A 12,863-nucleotide genomic window follows, 5' to 3' on the forward strand; every position below is an offset into this window, starting at 1 on the left:
GGTGCAGGCTGGGGGCCACATTCCTTCAGGCCCAATTGCATATTTATAAATTGAAGGCCACCATATGGCATGAGTCGCTCAATGGAGGAGAGAGATAAAAAGTTAATTGACTTTTGCTGGCCAACTGGCTGTTCTTTTATCTCTGTGTCGTTGTATGTGGACATGTAGTGGATGTGAGTCAGGATCAGGCTTAATGTGGATTAGATATATTGAGCTCTGATTAAGGGTGCAGTGGTAACATATGAATATACAAAATCCAGACTATGGTCAGATGAGTCAGTGATACAGTTTGTGTATTAAAGAACAGCTTGACATTTTTGGGAAATAAGCTTTTTCACTCTCTTGCCGAGAGTCAGATGGTAAGATTGATGCCAATCTCATGTTACACTGTCCTTCAAGTATCAACAGCATAGATCATCATTAACAAGGTCCATTTTCTGAGCATTTGAATCGCAAATAAAGGCATCAACCATTAATGTTGTGCGGAACGGGTTGAGTTGCTCCTATATTTATGAGGCTCCATAGTCCAGGGCGGGACAGCAAACTTCATTACTCCTTTCAACCTCTTACCTTTCACATTAAAAGTTAATGTAAAGGCCTTTTAAAGTGGTGCTTTTGTGTGAGTCGTTGTGGAGAAGAGAGTTTTACAGATCTGTCGATAAATCAACTCTTTGATTACTCAACAAAATCGTATGAGTGTTAGTTGAGTACGAATTTCTTTGGTCGAGGACAGCCCTACTAAATACCAATAAGTACTGGAATGAATACTAGGTAATTATTGCACCCATTAGAGAATTATTTAGGGCAGTAACTACAAGTGATTACAGTTGCATTTATTGTTGTTGTTAAACAGTTTAACAGTTGTTAAATGCAAAGTGATTTGTTTTGTGTTCATTAAATTAAGTGTCACCATAAAATGGATTGCTGTCACTCTCTGGTATCGGCTTTCATTTAAACTGCTGCATGTACTGTAGGTGACAACTCTTTTCTCTCTTGTTTCCACAGCCAGTGAAAACTGCCACGACTTCCACCCCATGTTCTTCACCCACGATCGCTCCTTCGAGGAGTTCTTCTGCATCTGCATCCAGCTGCTCAACAAAACCTGGAAGGAGATGAGAGCCACGAGTGAAGACTTCAACAAGGTACGCTGCATGTGTGTGCGTGGGATGGGAGGTTGAGATGAATAAGCAACATCACTGTGCCCCATTTCCATACTGACTATAACTAGGTTCTGAGTTTGTAGTGCATTCACACTGGAAAAGTGACAAAACTAAGTTCACTTGATGCCGGTCTGCATACTAAGTTTGTTTGATTTTTGAGTGTGTTGTTGATGGCCTCCTCTCAGCTGGAAGAAGTTAAAACACATTGTAGACACAGACGAGACAGCTCCAGGAACATTTTTTAATAAGTTTCCAAATTTGAAATTGGCAGTAACATTACCTAGTTTGATCCATGGCAGTTGTATTTTTATAATTTCCTGTCGATTTGGGACACAGCTCCTGTCTTTGACTAATTAAAAAACATTAAAAGAACTGAACACAGGCAGATGCGACATCATAAGAAATCACAGCATGAATTATTTTGTGCATCCAAGATCTGCTGTTACAAAATAACTTGTTTTTTATTTGTTTATTCACCAGTGACCATGCAGATAAACACTCTTACATACAGATAAGCAGATAAAGTGTACAAAGTCTTATCAAACAAAAACAGTTTACATTTGTTTTGATAGTTTGGACACTTTCCTAATATGGGCTTCAAACGTGAGTTGACAATCCAAAATGACGCCTAATAGACATGGCATGTAACTAAGAACATTTACTCAAGGACTGTACTTAGGTACACTTTTGATATACTTTACTTGAGTATTTCCATGTTATGATACTTTCTACGTCACTACATGTCAGATGTAAATATTGTACTTTTTACTCCACCACATTTACTTGAAACTTATTGTTACTAGTTCATTTTTAAATTATCAGATTACATGATATGATGCATTAATATACTGCTAATCTACCCAGTAGTATACAAAGTATCAAAGGTTGCCTCCACATTAACGAACTACAACATTAAAGAGCTCTTATGAGTATTTGTTAATGATAAAAACAGAACCGAATTTAAGACTTTAACTTTAAATGTAGTAATTTTAGTAGGGCTGTCAAAGTTAATGCGATAATGTGTTAACGCAAATTTGTTTTAACGGCGCTAATATTTTAACATGTTCACACAATGGATGTTTCTAAGGTTGTAGCAGGCCAGGTTTTAAAGCTAGAGTGAAAATACTGGTATCATATGAAACTAGAAAAACTAAGGAATCGATTGGTATCAACCATGTCATACTAGCTTGTCAAGAAGGAGGTTAAATAACGTGTACCGACGAGTCTCCTCTTTACAGACATGCCCACTTTATGATAATCACATGCAGTTTGAGGCAAGTCATAGTCAAGTCAGCACACTGACACACTGACAGCTGTTGTTGCCTGTTGGGCTGCAGTTTGCCATGTTATGATTTGAGCATATTTTTTATACTAAATTCAGTACCTGTGAGGGTTTCTGGACAATATTTGTCATTATTTTGTGTTGTTAATTGATTTCCAATAATACATTTAAACATACATTTGCATAAAGCAAGCACATTTTCCCACACCCATGTTGATAAGAGTGTTAAATACATGACAAATCTCCCTTTAAGGTACATTTTGAACAGATAAAAAACGTGCGATTAATCATGGACAATCATGCGATTAATCCCGATTAAATATTTTAATTGATTGACAGCCCTAATTTTTAAGCTATGGTATTTCTACTTTTATTTAAGTAAAAAATCTGAGCACTTCTTCCACCACGGCTAATAGATTATGACGCCAAGAACACAACAGTGGCACAGTAGGATTTGTGCCATGCTTCATTGACTTTCTGTTATAGACACTGGCAGGAGACACAGTCACACAGCTCAGTCTTAATCACTACAGTATTAATCATATCTCAAATTCTGTTAGTTATTAGAAACGGCATTGCCAAGAGTCACGTTCAAATAGCAGGCCTGGTTACGGTTCATAGACTTTGGAAATGTTTTTTTCCTGTTTGCACAGATGAGCATGCTTTAGGCGTTTCCTTTTTAAGGGCGCAGATTCAGAGCGGGAGCTGCATACACATCTCGGGGGCTTGTTAGAATTTGAATTTTTCCTACATTGTTGTTTTTTTTCCTCTCTGATATGAAACATTAGCCGCCTCTATTGGCTGAGTCACTGATTAAGCTACTTCATCATCATTTGGAGCTCATTGGAGTCTGGATGAAGATGAAAAACTTCCTGTAAGCTGGCTAATGTTGAGTCGGCTCACACAGGAAATATGTGTGTGTGTGTGCTGCCAGACGGTGATAGTAATGAGGTATTTATGACAGATATTGTATGTTATGCATTCAATTGGGCATCAGATGTAGCAGTCAGCAGATGCCGTATCCCTTTTCCCTGATTTGTCAAACAAATGATGATTATATTATGGTATCAAATACCAGACTGGTGCAAGCTACAAGCCACCCCGTGGTCCGAATCCTTTGCTCATATTTACTGGCTTTGATCAGCATTGAAATGGTGAGCCGCTCCTCACCTCTACATTTGCTCTGCAGGTCCAATATGTCACACTACTGTAAATGGACGCATATTTGTTCTACATGAAAGTGACACTGCAATTGCTTATTCATCCTCCAGCATCCCCGGAATGAAATTTCAAGAGTTTGCTCATCTTATTTTTGTTTGTGAATGGAGTGATGCTGGAGTTGCATCATCCTCCGTTATTTCACTATGAGTAAAGATGATGGAAGACAGCAGTGTGGGTTTCATAAGCCAGTCTGTTATTACAAACAGGAGTTAGCGCTCGGATGCAAGATTGTGAATAAAGTCTGGCTCAACTTTCACAAAGGAGATAACTGAGTGATTGTGAAATATGTTGTTGTTGTTGTTGTTTTGAGACTTGGTACATCATTTTGATCTACTGCTGAGGCTACAAATGGAGAATCATAACATATTGTAGTCGAGATGAGAAACAGAAAGACGTAGTCATCCTCTGTAGCTGTTGTTGAATCCACCTACAGTCTATTGAAGTCCTCACCACCAACTGTGTTTCTACTTTTTGCCACTCACTAAAAAAAGCTTTTAGTAGTGGAATCACTTCTGAGCATGATTTTATTTTCGGTTTAATGAATTCAGAGATGGAAAAAAAGAAAATGTTCAGCAGTAGGGGTGTAAGATAATATCGGAAAAATCGAATATCGCGATATTATGTTTTGTGATACTATATTGATTCTCAAAAACACTATATCGATTTTTAATTGATAATTTACATGCAAAGTTTAACTAAAGTCAATACTTTATTTCATTAGCAAAGATATGTGCCCTCTCAGTTTGTGTGCCCTCTCAAAGTAGTGCTATGATGTTGGAGGGACTGTGATGAATGCAAATGCAGATCCCACTGTTCTGATTGCATAAAAAAGTAAACTTTTTTTACTCAGATTTTATGCAGATGATGGTGCGTTCTTTATACTATGACAGTTTTCATAAAAAAAATCGCAATATATCGCCTTACTCGCAGTATCGCATTATATTGAATCATAACCCCCGTATCATGATACATTTCTTATCACCAGATTCTTGCTAATATACAACCCTATCCAGCAGTGTGACACAAGATAATTTGTCACATCTGTTTCTCTGATGATCTAAATGTTGTCAAATGATGAACTGAAACGTTATTTATTTAATGATAGATGTGCCAAGAGTGATAGAGCCATCTCTAATAGACTTGGAATGACTACCACATCTCATGTTCAGCTGTATTTCTAGTTCATCTTTGGGGAGAATTCAACACACGTACCGAACACACACCTCCCCGAGCAAGCGATCCTATTATCCACTCCCATCCTTCACACCCCTCCCTTGAAGGCGAGAGTCGGTTTCGATTGAGTTGGGATAGATGATGCTTCCCTTCCCTCTTCCCTCTCCCCTCTTCCCTCCCCAACCTCATCTTTCATCACTCTGCACCTTGGGAGTTTGAAATTCAGCAGCAGCTTGTCGGTGGTAAGACTGTTTGGTCTCGAGGGCTTCCTATCAGCTAAATGGTGCGTGCGGGAGCTCTGCGCTTCCAGCCTCTAACGCTGAGTGTCTCAGTTTGTATCCGCTCTGAACTTAGAAACACTCTGGAGACATCAGCCCCTCTGATGATGTCTGAAAGTTGTCATTTTGTACCCAATTCTGTCAACAAGAAGCTGAGTTGTTTATCTGTAACTGAAACAGTCACTGACTGCACATTTCATAAAACAAAATGTCTAAAAGATGGAGAGGAAGGAAGATGTCTCAAAAAGGCACACTGGGAAAGCTCATTGCAAATCCCACTAAATCCTGAGCATTAGCTTGAGCAAATAAAAAATGACAAAATATTAGTGACGTGGAAAGAAGAGGAAATTTGTTTTAAGTTAAAGTGTTTTATGGGGTCGGTAAAGTGAGGATAAAGGAAAATCACAAAAATCAACATTTAAAGTCACAGTGAAACAGCAGTTATAGCATCTTTAGCCTCCCTTCTGTGATGTCCCTGGTAAACTGAATATGTGGGGTATAATTACGAGTGGGATTTGATCAAATCCTTAAGATTTGATTGTACAAAATTAGGTATTATAGGTCCCGTGTGTAGGATCTGGCATTATCTAGCGGGGAAGTGAGAAGATTGCAACCAACTGAAGCTTTTCTCATGTGCCAAGTGGAGTTGGAGAACTACGGTGGCCGACATGAAATGCGAATCGCCGTCTCTAGAGCCATTTGGAGCAGAGCCAGTGTGTGGAAGAGAATGGTGAAGAAAGAGAGAGAAAGCCGTGGCGACGGGAGCGAGTAACGTTATCGACTCTGGCCCAAGCAGGAAAAGTTAACAGAGTTTGATTTGTCCGCTCGGGGCCACTGTTGAAACATGACGGTGCAACATGCTGGACTCTGTGGAGAGAGGACCCGCTCCCTATGTAGATATAAACGACTCATTCTAAGCTAACGAAAACCCAACGATTCTTTTCAGGTGATTACACACTAAAACACACTTATTAATATTATATTCCATTTCTGCCAATAGATCCCCCTAATTGTTACACACTGTTCCTTTAAATTGTAATAGTAGTAAATTAGAGCACAACCACACTCTCTGAAATGTACTGTAAACAAAGTTTTTGCCAACTGAAATCCAAACACTTACTGTACCTCTGACACATGAGTTTTAGCTAGTTTAGCAACTTTGATAGGATAAATACACACCCCAAAGTTCAAGACATCAAAAGTATTAAAACATTTTACAGGAAAAGTTAGATGGATTTTGTTATGAAAATAATTGATATATATTTGGCAAAAACCAAAAGATAACCAGGTCTCTCTTGAGAATGAGACAACGTGTCTCAGTTAGATTACCTGTATAAATAAAGGTAAAGGTTTTTCACTGTGTCGAGGGGATAGGAATAAGAAAGATAGAAATAACTATTTTGGATAAATAAAAGATAAATGGAATGTAAAAATCAAACTTGAACAGATGAAACAATGACTTTCCACAAAGGTTAGAACACTTACGGACGTTTAGATGAATAATGTCAAAGATAATACTGATTTGTATTAACAGTAAGTGCTGACTCGCCTACTACAGTAATGATAGATGGTGGAGGCATAACTGTGATAGTAATACTGTCCATCCCACTTCCGCTGATTTGAAGCACAGTTATTGTCCTTTTAACTGCAACCAATTGGTCATTTAACTGGACTATTGAACTTTGTAGCTGAGCTGCCTCGTCTTAGGCAATCAGTCATGTAATTTGTTATTGGTGTCTTTTTTATGGTGTCTTGATGAAGAATGAGTCTTAAGTAGCCATTACTCATCAGTAGGAAATAATAGTCACAATGATATGCGTAAATATGCCTTGGAGTTTGCATGGTAAGCAACAATCTGATAGATTTGTGTTGTCTGTGTTGTAAAAGGACTAGTCTACAAATGTAAATGCAATGCCACATCCGATTTCTCATGTACACACAGTATATGAGGATACAGTATATCCTCTCTGGGGTGTGTGGAAGGATAATAAGCTTCGTAATCCTGAGGGCGTCCACTTCAAAACACGGTTAGTTGCACGGCTAGATTTCCCTGCAGCTCCTACAGTCGCTGCCAGACGCTGACGGCACTGAGCTTTCTGAGGTGTGGAATACTAAAACACCTCGTTTGGGGGTTTTATCGATATTTGGATGCGCGCGACGCTGTGGCCTGCGAGTGTGTGAGCATTTCTGAGACGCTGAAGGCTCTCTCAGCCGCTGGCTCTTCATGGCTGACTGAGCATCTGCCCTGCACACAAAGACATGAACACACATACACGGGCTCTTACATGAATCTATGCTCATTAAAGACAAAGGAACATACAGGCTTAAATGAAGCTTAAAAACACTATGGCACTGAAGCCCCCCCCTCATCTCACACACACACACACACACACACACACACACACACACACCATGGTAGAGCCACTATACATTTTGACTTGTTTGCTTTAGTAAGTGGTTATAGAGAACAAGAGGTGTGTGTGTGTGTGTGTGTGTGTGTGTGTGTGTGTTTAATGGAGGCAAGTCTGACGCTCCCAGGGCACAGCTCTGACCGTCAAGCAACCGTTTCCCCTGTTTCCATAGCAACCGCTGTCCAATTACCGCTGCTGCGCTGCACTACTCTGGCTCTGTTTCGGTAGGATGGAGCCACTTCCACGCTGCATGTGTACACGCCTGTGTTTATATGTGCTTGTGTGCGTCTATCAGAGACTCTTTCTTGTACGGCTGCCTGTCGTCTCTTCATCCCAAACGTCTCTGCTGAGAGCTTCTCCTCCTCCACCTCCCCAACAGAGGAGAAAAAAAGCCTCCATCTCTCTCTGCTCTGGAGAAAAAAAAGAATCCCTCGCTGATGTAGCGGCTTGCAGCCACTCACGATACCCCTCCTCCTTCTTCTCCTCCTCTTCTCTCATCCCTCCCTCCCTCCCTCCCCCTCCGTCTAAACCTCCCCCCCTCACTCATGCACACACTTATCATGTGATCCACTTGCTGCACCACCATTGGCGTCTCTGATCGTGGCGTGTGTCCAATCAGGGCATAAGCCCGGAGATCAACATAAGCGAAGCAGAGCAGCCTGGGTGATGCTCTTAGAGTCACAGAGGGAGGGAGGAAGACAGATAGAGAGGCATACAGAAATATCATAGTAGAGGGGACAGTTAAAGAAGAAACAGGGAGAGTTTGTTGTTAGTTTTTTTTTTTTTTTATTTAAAGGGAATATGCTAAAAGAGAGAATCAAACAGAAAACCTGAAGGAACAAATAGCCAAGAAAGGAAAAGGCAAAAGGAGGAGGTGCACAAGCTGTGTTGACAGACGAGTCTTCCCTTATTGTGGCTATAACGCTAAAGCTAACTGTCCACAATCAGCTAGACCGCTCCTCCAAGGACCCATCTGCTTCCTCCATCCATCCATCCTTCCATCAATCCCTGTCTCCCGTCGGGCGCTAGAAAACTCCTTCTCTGGCAAAAGCACAAGGATTCACCGGTCACTGTGGAGAGTATCGCACCACACTTGGAAACATGGAGGTGACATGTAAGTACCAAGAAATGAGAAAAGAGAGAGTGGTTTTTAATTAGCAATGGATGGATGGAGCAAGGGGAGGTGGTAGTAAAAGGAGGAAGAGGGACTGTTTGTGTTGTTGCCTGGCTGCGGAGGAGGAGGAAGAGGGGAGGGAGGAGGATGGAGAGGGGAAGAAAAGGCAGGGATGGAGAAGATGGGACAGGGGGCAGAGCGGAAGAGAAAGAGGAGGGACAGATTTGGCTGTGTAGACTCAGTGAGGCGTAAGCAGGTTCAAGGACCAAGATCACAGCCTTTTTGTTAACACACACACACATTCAGTTACACACATATAATCTGCAAGATTACAATTTCACCCTCCCCAATGCACACCCACATCTGCATGCATGCATACACACCTACCCCCCATCACTCCAGGCATCATCTGTATTCCAGTGTACAGTGTGTGCGTGTGTGTGTGTGTGTGCGTGTGGTGGGGGGTTGGGCTTTGTTGTTGTGAATGGGATTACTCCACACCACCAACACCCACCGTTTGTCACCAGAGGAATTCAATGCCACTACTACTGATCTCCTCCACTCCTCACTGTCTCTCTCAGCCTTGGATGAGCTTCAACCAGTGTTTTAGCCAGAAGGGTTTGACACCGGATTAGAGTGGGGTCAGTCCCCGACTGTAGAGCCGGAGTCTGTGAAATATTGCCAGAGCCTGATTTTGTTTTGTTTTGGACAATACACAGTACAATTGTATCTACTCACTGTGCTTTTAAACCTGGCTTTTGCACAGAGGAACTATGTCTTGGCTGAGTTGTGCTAAATTGTTTAGTAGAATAATAAATCAGTCAATGAAAATGATATTCCAGCAATTTTGATAAGTGCTGAATCATTAGTCAGTCGCCAAGCAAGAAATGCATAGATGTATTGCTTTTCTCTGCATTGCATTCAATTTACAATAATATGAAATATGAAAATGTTAACGTGGGCTTTGGAAATTGTGATGGCCATTTTTCACTATTTTCTAACATTTTATTAAAGAAAATACCTGATTCATCTAGTAAAAGAAATGACAGATTAAAGGAATAGTTCAACGTTATGGAGAAAGTTAGGTGAGAAGTTTTATGCCACTCTCATATATGTTTATTCAGTATGAAGTTACAGCTTGGAGTAGGGCTGCAACTAACCATTATTTTCACTGTTGATTAAACTGTTGATTATTTTCTTGATTGATCGATTAGTTGTTTGGTCTATAAAATGTCATAAAATGTTGAAAAATATCAATCAGTGTTTCCCAAAGCCCAAGATGACGTCCTCTAAATGTCTTGTTTTGTCCACAACTCAAAGATATTCAGTTTACTGTCATAGAGGAGTAAAGAAACCAGAAAATATTCATATTTAAGAAGCTGGAATCAGAGAATTTTGACTTTTTCTTACAAAGGAAAATACTCAAACAGATTAATCTATTATCAAAATACTTTGTGATTAATTTAATAGTTGACAACTAATCGATAAATCGTTGCAGCTCTAACTCGGAGACAGTTTAGCATAAAGACCGGAATTGGAGAAACAACTAGTCTGGTTCTGTCTAAAAGTAAAAAGAAAATCCACGTCCCAGCACCTCTAAAGCTCACTTATTAACATGTTATATCTCATTCGTTTTATTTGTACAAAAAACAAAGTGTAAAAATGACCCATTGTGGTTTTACCGGGATGCTGGACTGTTATTCGGCGGGGCCAGGCTAGCTGTTTCCAGTCTATCTAACTCTCGGCGTAGAAAGCGATTTTCCAAAATGACAATCTATTCCTTTAATCAACAGTAAAAATAGACATTAGTTGCAGCCCTGTTAATGATACTGTTCCCTACATGGCAAGCCCAGTTCAATTACTAAGAAATGCCATTGTTGTCTGTGTCTGTATTAGTGTCCTGTAGTAGTGCCCTTGAGCAAGACTCCTTGAACCTGGTCATCCACCACTTCAGCTAAATAAACCACGCACACATGAAGCAAAGCCTTTTTATTTCGTTGGTGTTTGACATATCTGCTCTGGCTTGAGGTGATACAGAGGGGAGTAGATAATCTGCTTTGTTCAGCCATGTTGAAGACTGACCTGTCCCATGTGGGATTATTCACATGGCAATCCTCAAAAGCCCCAGCAGCAGCAGCAGCAGCAGCAGCAGACTCCCTCTCATCAACCATCACCTCACTTTGTGTTTGGCTACTATTAAAGAAAATGACTTTATTTTGACCGCAAATCAATTAAGGGCACCTAATGCAAATCAATGCAAATGATTTCTTGCTCTGCTCTTTAGCAACGGGACAGTTCCTCCACTTTGCCAGAAGGTTAACATTGTACACATACATGATTAATGAAGTGGGTGTGTCCGGTCAGAAGTGATGTGACAATGATAATGTGAGTGCAGGTGCCAAAGGTTTTTGGGCGGATGCCATGTTTGGATTCCAAGAAGCGGCTCGGGACAGTTGGCGAAAGCGCTGCACTCGCTGCCATACGCCAACAACTGTGACTGCTGCTGCTTTGCATGAAGCGGCACATCTATGACTCCTATCAGGACACAGTAAACCAGCCCCTCCCCCACTCCTCTCCTCTCCTCTCCTCTCCTCTCCTGCAATGAGACCCGCTGTTTTCTTATTCCATACTGGTTTTATTTACCTCTCTCTTTCCTTTCCTCTATCCCTTTATAGCTCTTTCTTTTTTCTCTTTCTCTCCCTCCTGTGGTCTCTCTCCCTCTCTTCCTCCTCCTCATTCTTGTCTCTCGACCCCCCTCCACCTCTATTGTTGAATTCAGACAGGCTATTTATATCTTTCTGCCTGGCTGCCTCACCTCCCACTCCCTTAACAAGGTTTGCTTTATTGTTTTTGCACGTGTGCGTATGCGCACTCGGACAGTGCGTGGATGTGTGTTCGTACATGCGTCGCAACAAATTGGTGCGTTTGAGTCCTTGTAGGGGTGTGTGTATGGTTTTATGAGTTTGTTGTTGTATGCAAGTGTGTAGCAAGAGCAGAGTGTGAATGCTGAGCTTTGTGTCTACGCAGGGACTCGTTTTTCTTCTGTGCGTTAGTTTTTCATGTTTGTTTTGTGCGTGTGCCTAAAGGGGGGGGGTGTCTCTGATCTCAAGCAGCGTTGGCCCACTCACACTCAGAACGCAGAAGCTAAGCTCACTAATCAGACCAGAGAGATCATCATCCATTAGCATCAAACCAGCAGAGCTACATGAGCAGGGATGCTGATGATACTGGTATCCCATCTTCACAGCAGCTCACTGGAAATCAGAAGGGAAAAGACAAGTAAACTCAAGTTTTCCTGTCTTTTGATTTAGTTATTCATCTATCTATTCATTTATTTACATCTGTTTGTTTATTGATAAGTGAGTGTGCAAGATTCTCCTTGCAGACAATGAAAAGTCTCCACAGAGGCTCTAGTGTGTGGGTGTGTCCTGTCGTGGATACGTGCTGGAATATGGCTGCTGTAGGCCTCATCATCAGTATCTCCTGATAATCCAGTTTTGATGCATCACTGATTGAATCTGGGTTTAATTTGAAGCATCTATCGGTGTGAGGGTGATGGCGCATGTAAGGAAGATACACTCAGTAGTTTTCTGTCTGAAGCCACACTCTCGCATAAATTAAATCACTCTCTTTGAGTCTTGCCTCAGTGCTTCAGTCCAAACACGCGAAAGCGAGAGGTATTGTGCAGAATGAAGAGCAGCACATAATTATACAAAGCAGCTAACTAGCACCATGACTGAATCCCGTTGCACATAAAAATCAGCTAATGTGCTGCAAAACCTGGTGGAAAATCTGCATAGTGTCTAGTGGTGGGAATCACCAGAGGCCCTACGATACATTATTATCACAATACGTAAGTCACAATATGATCTCATTTGCAATTTTGCGATGTGCTGAGTGTGGCGATAAGATATATTGTGATATATTGCGATTTATTACCTTTTTTCAACTGCAAATTATGCAGTTTGTCAACATCTGTTTTATGTAATAAGATACAGTTTTCACTCTGTTTATCTCAGAGTGTTCATGCACATATGTTGAGGTCAGAGGTCAAGGGACCCCTTTGAAAATGGCCATGCCAGTTTTTCCTCGCCAAAGTTTTGCAGAACTTTGGAGCATTGTTTTCTACTTCTTCTTTCTACTTTTGAGCTATAGGTTTTCCAGTTTCATATGATACCAGAATCTTCACTCTAGCTTTAAGATTGAGCCCGCTACAACCTCTGA

The 12,863-nt window shown here is 41.0% G+C and overlaps 1 protein-coding gene across 8 annotated transcripts in view; it reads left to right on the forward strand.

Moving 5' to 3' along the window:
- Positions 1 to 12,863, forward strand: part of elmo1 (engulfment and cell motility 1 (ced-12 homolog, C. elegans)) — a 122,418-nt gene that overhangs the window by 86,009 nt on the left and 23,546 nt on the right. For 7 of the 8 annotated variants that reach the window (XM_037794251.1, XM_037794250.1, XM_037794252.1 and 4 more), the window contains one exon: positions 1,006 to 1,142. In XM_037794251.1, the coding sequence (XP_037650179.1) occupies positions 1,006 to 1,142 (137 nt within the window). Of the gene's footprint in view, positions 1 to 1,005; positions 1,143 to 8,202; positions 8,640 to 12,863 lie in introns of those variants that run through there. The other variant, XM_037794256.1, reaches the window with a different exon arrangement.

This window comes from Sebastes umbrosus, chromosome 15 (genome assembly GCF_015220745.1).
Source record: "Sebastes umbrosus isolate fSebUmb1 chromosome 15, fSebUmb1.pri, whole genome shotgun sequence".
Taxonomy (NCBI): domain Eukaryota; kingdom Metazoa; phylum Chordata; class Actinopteri; order Perciformes; family Sebastidae; genus Sebastes; species Sebastes umbrosus.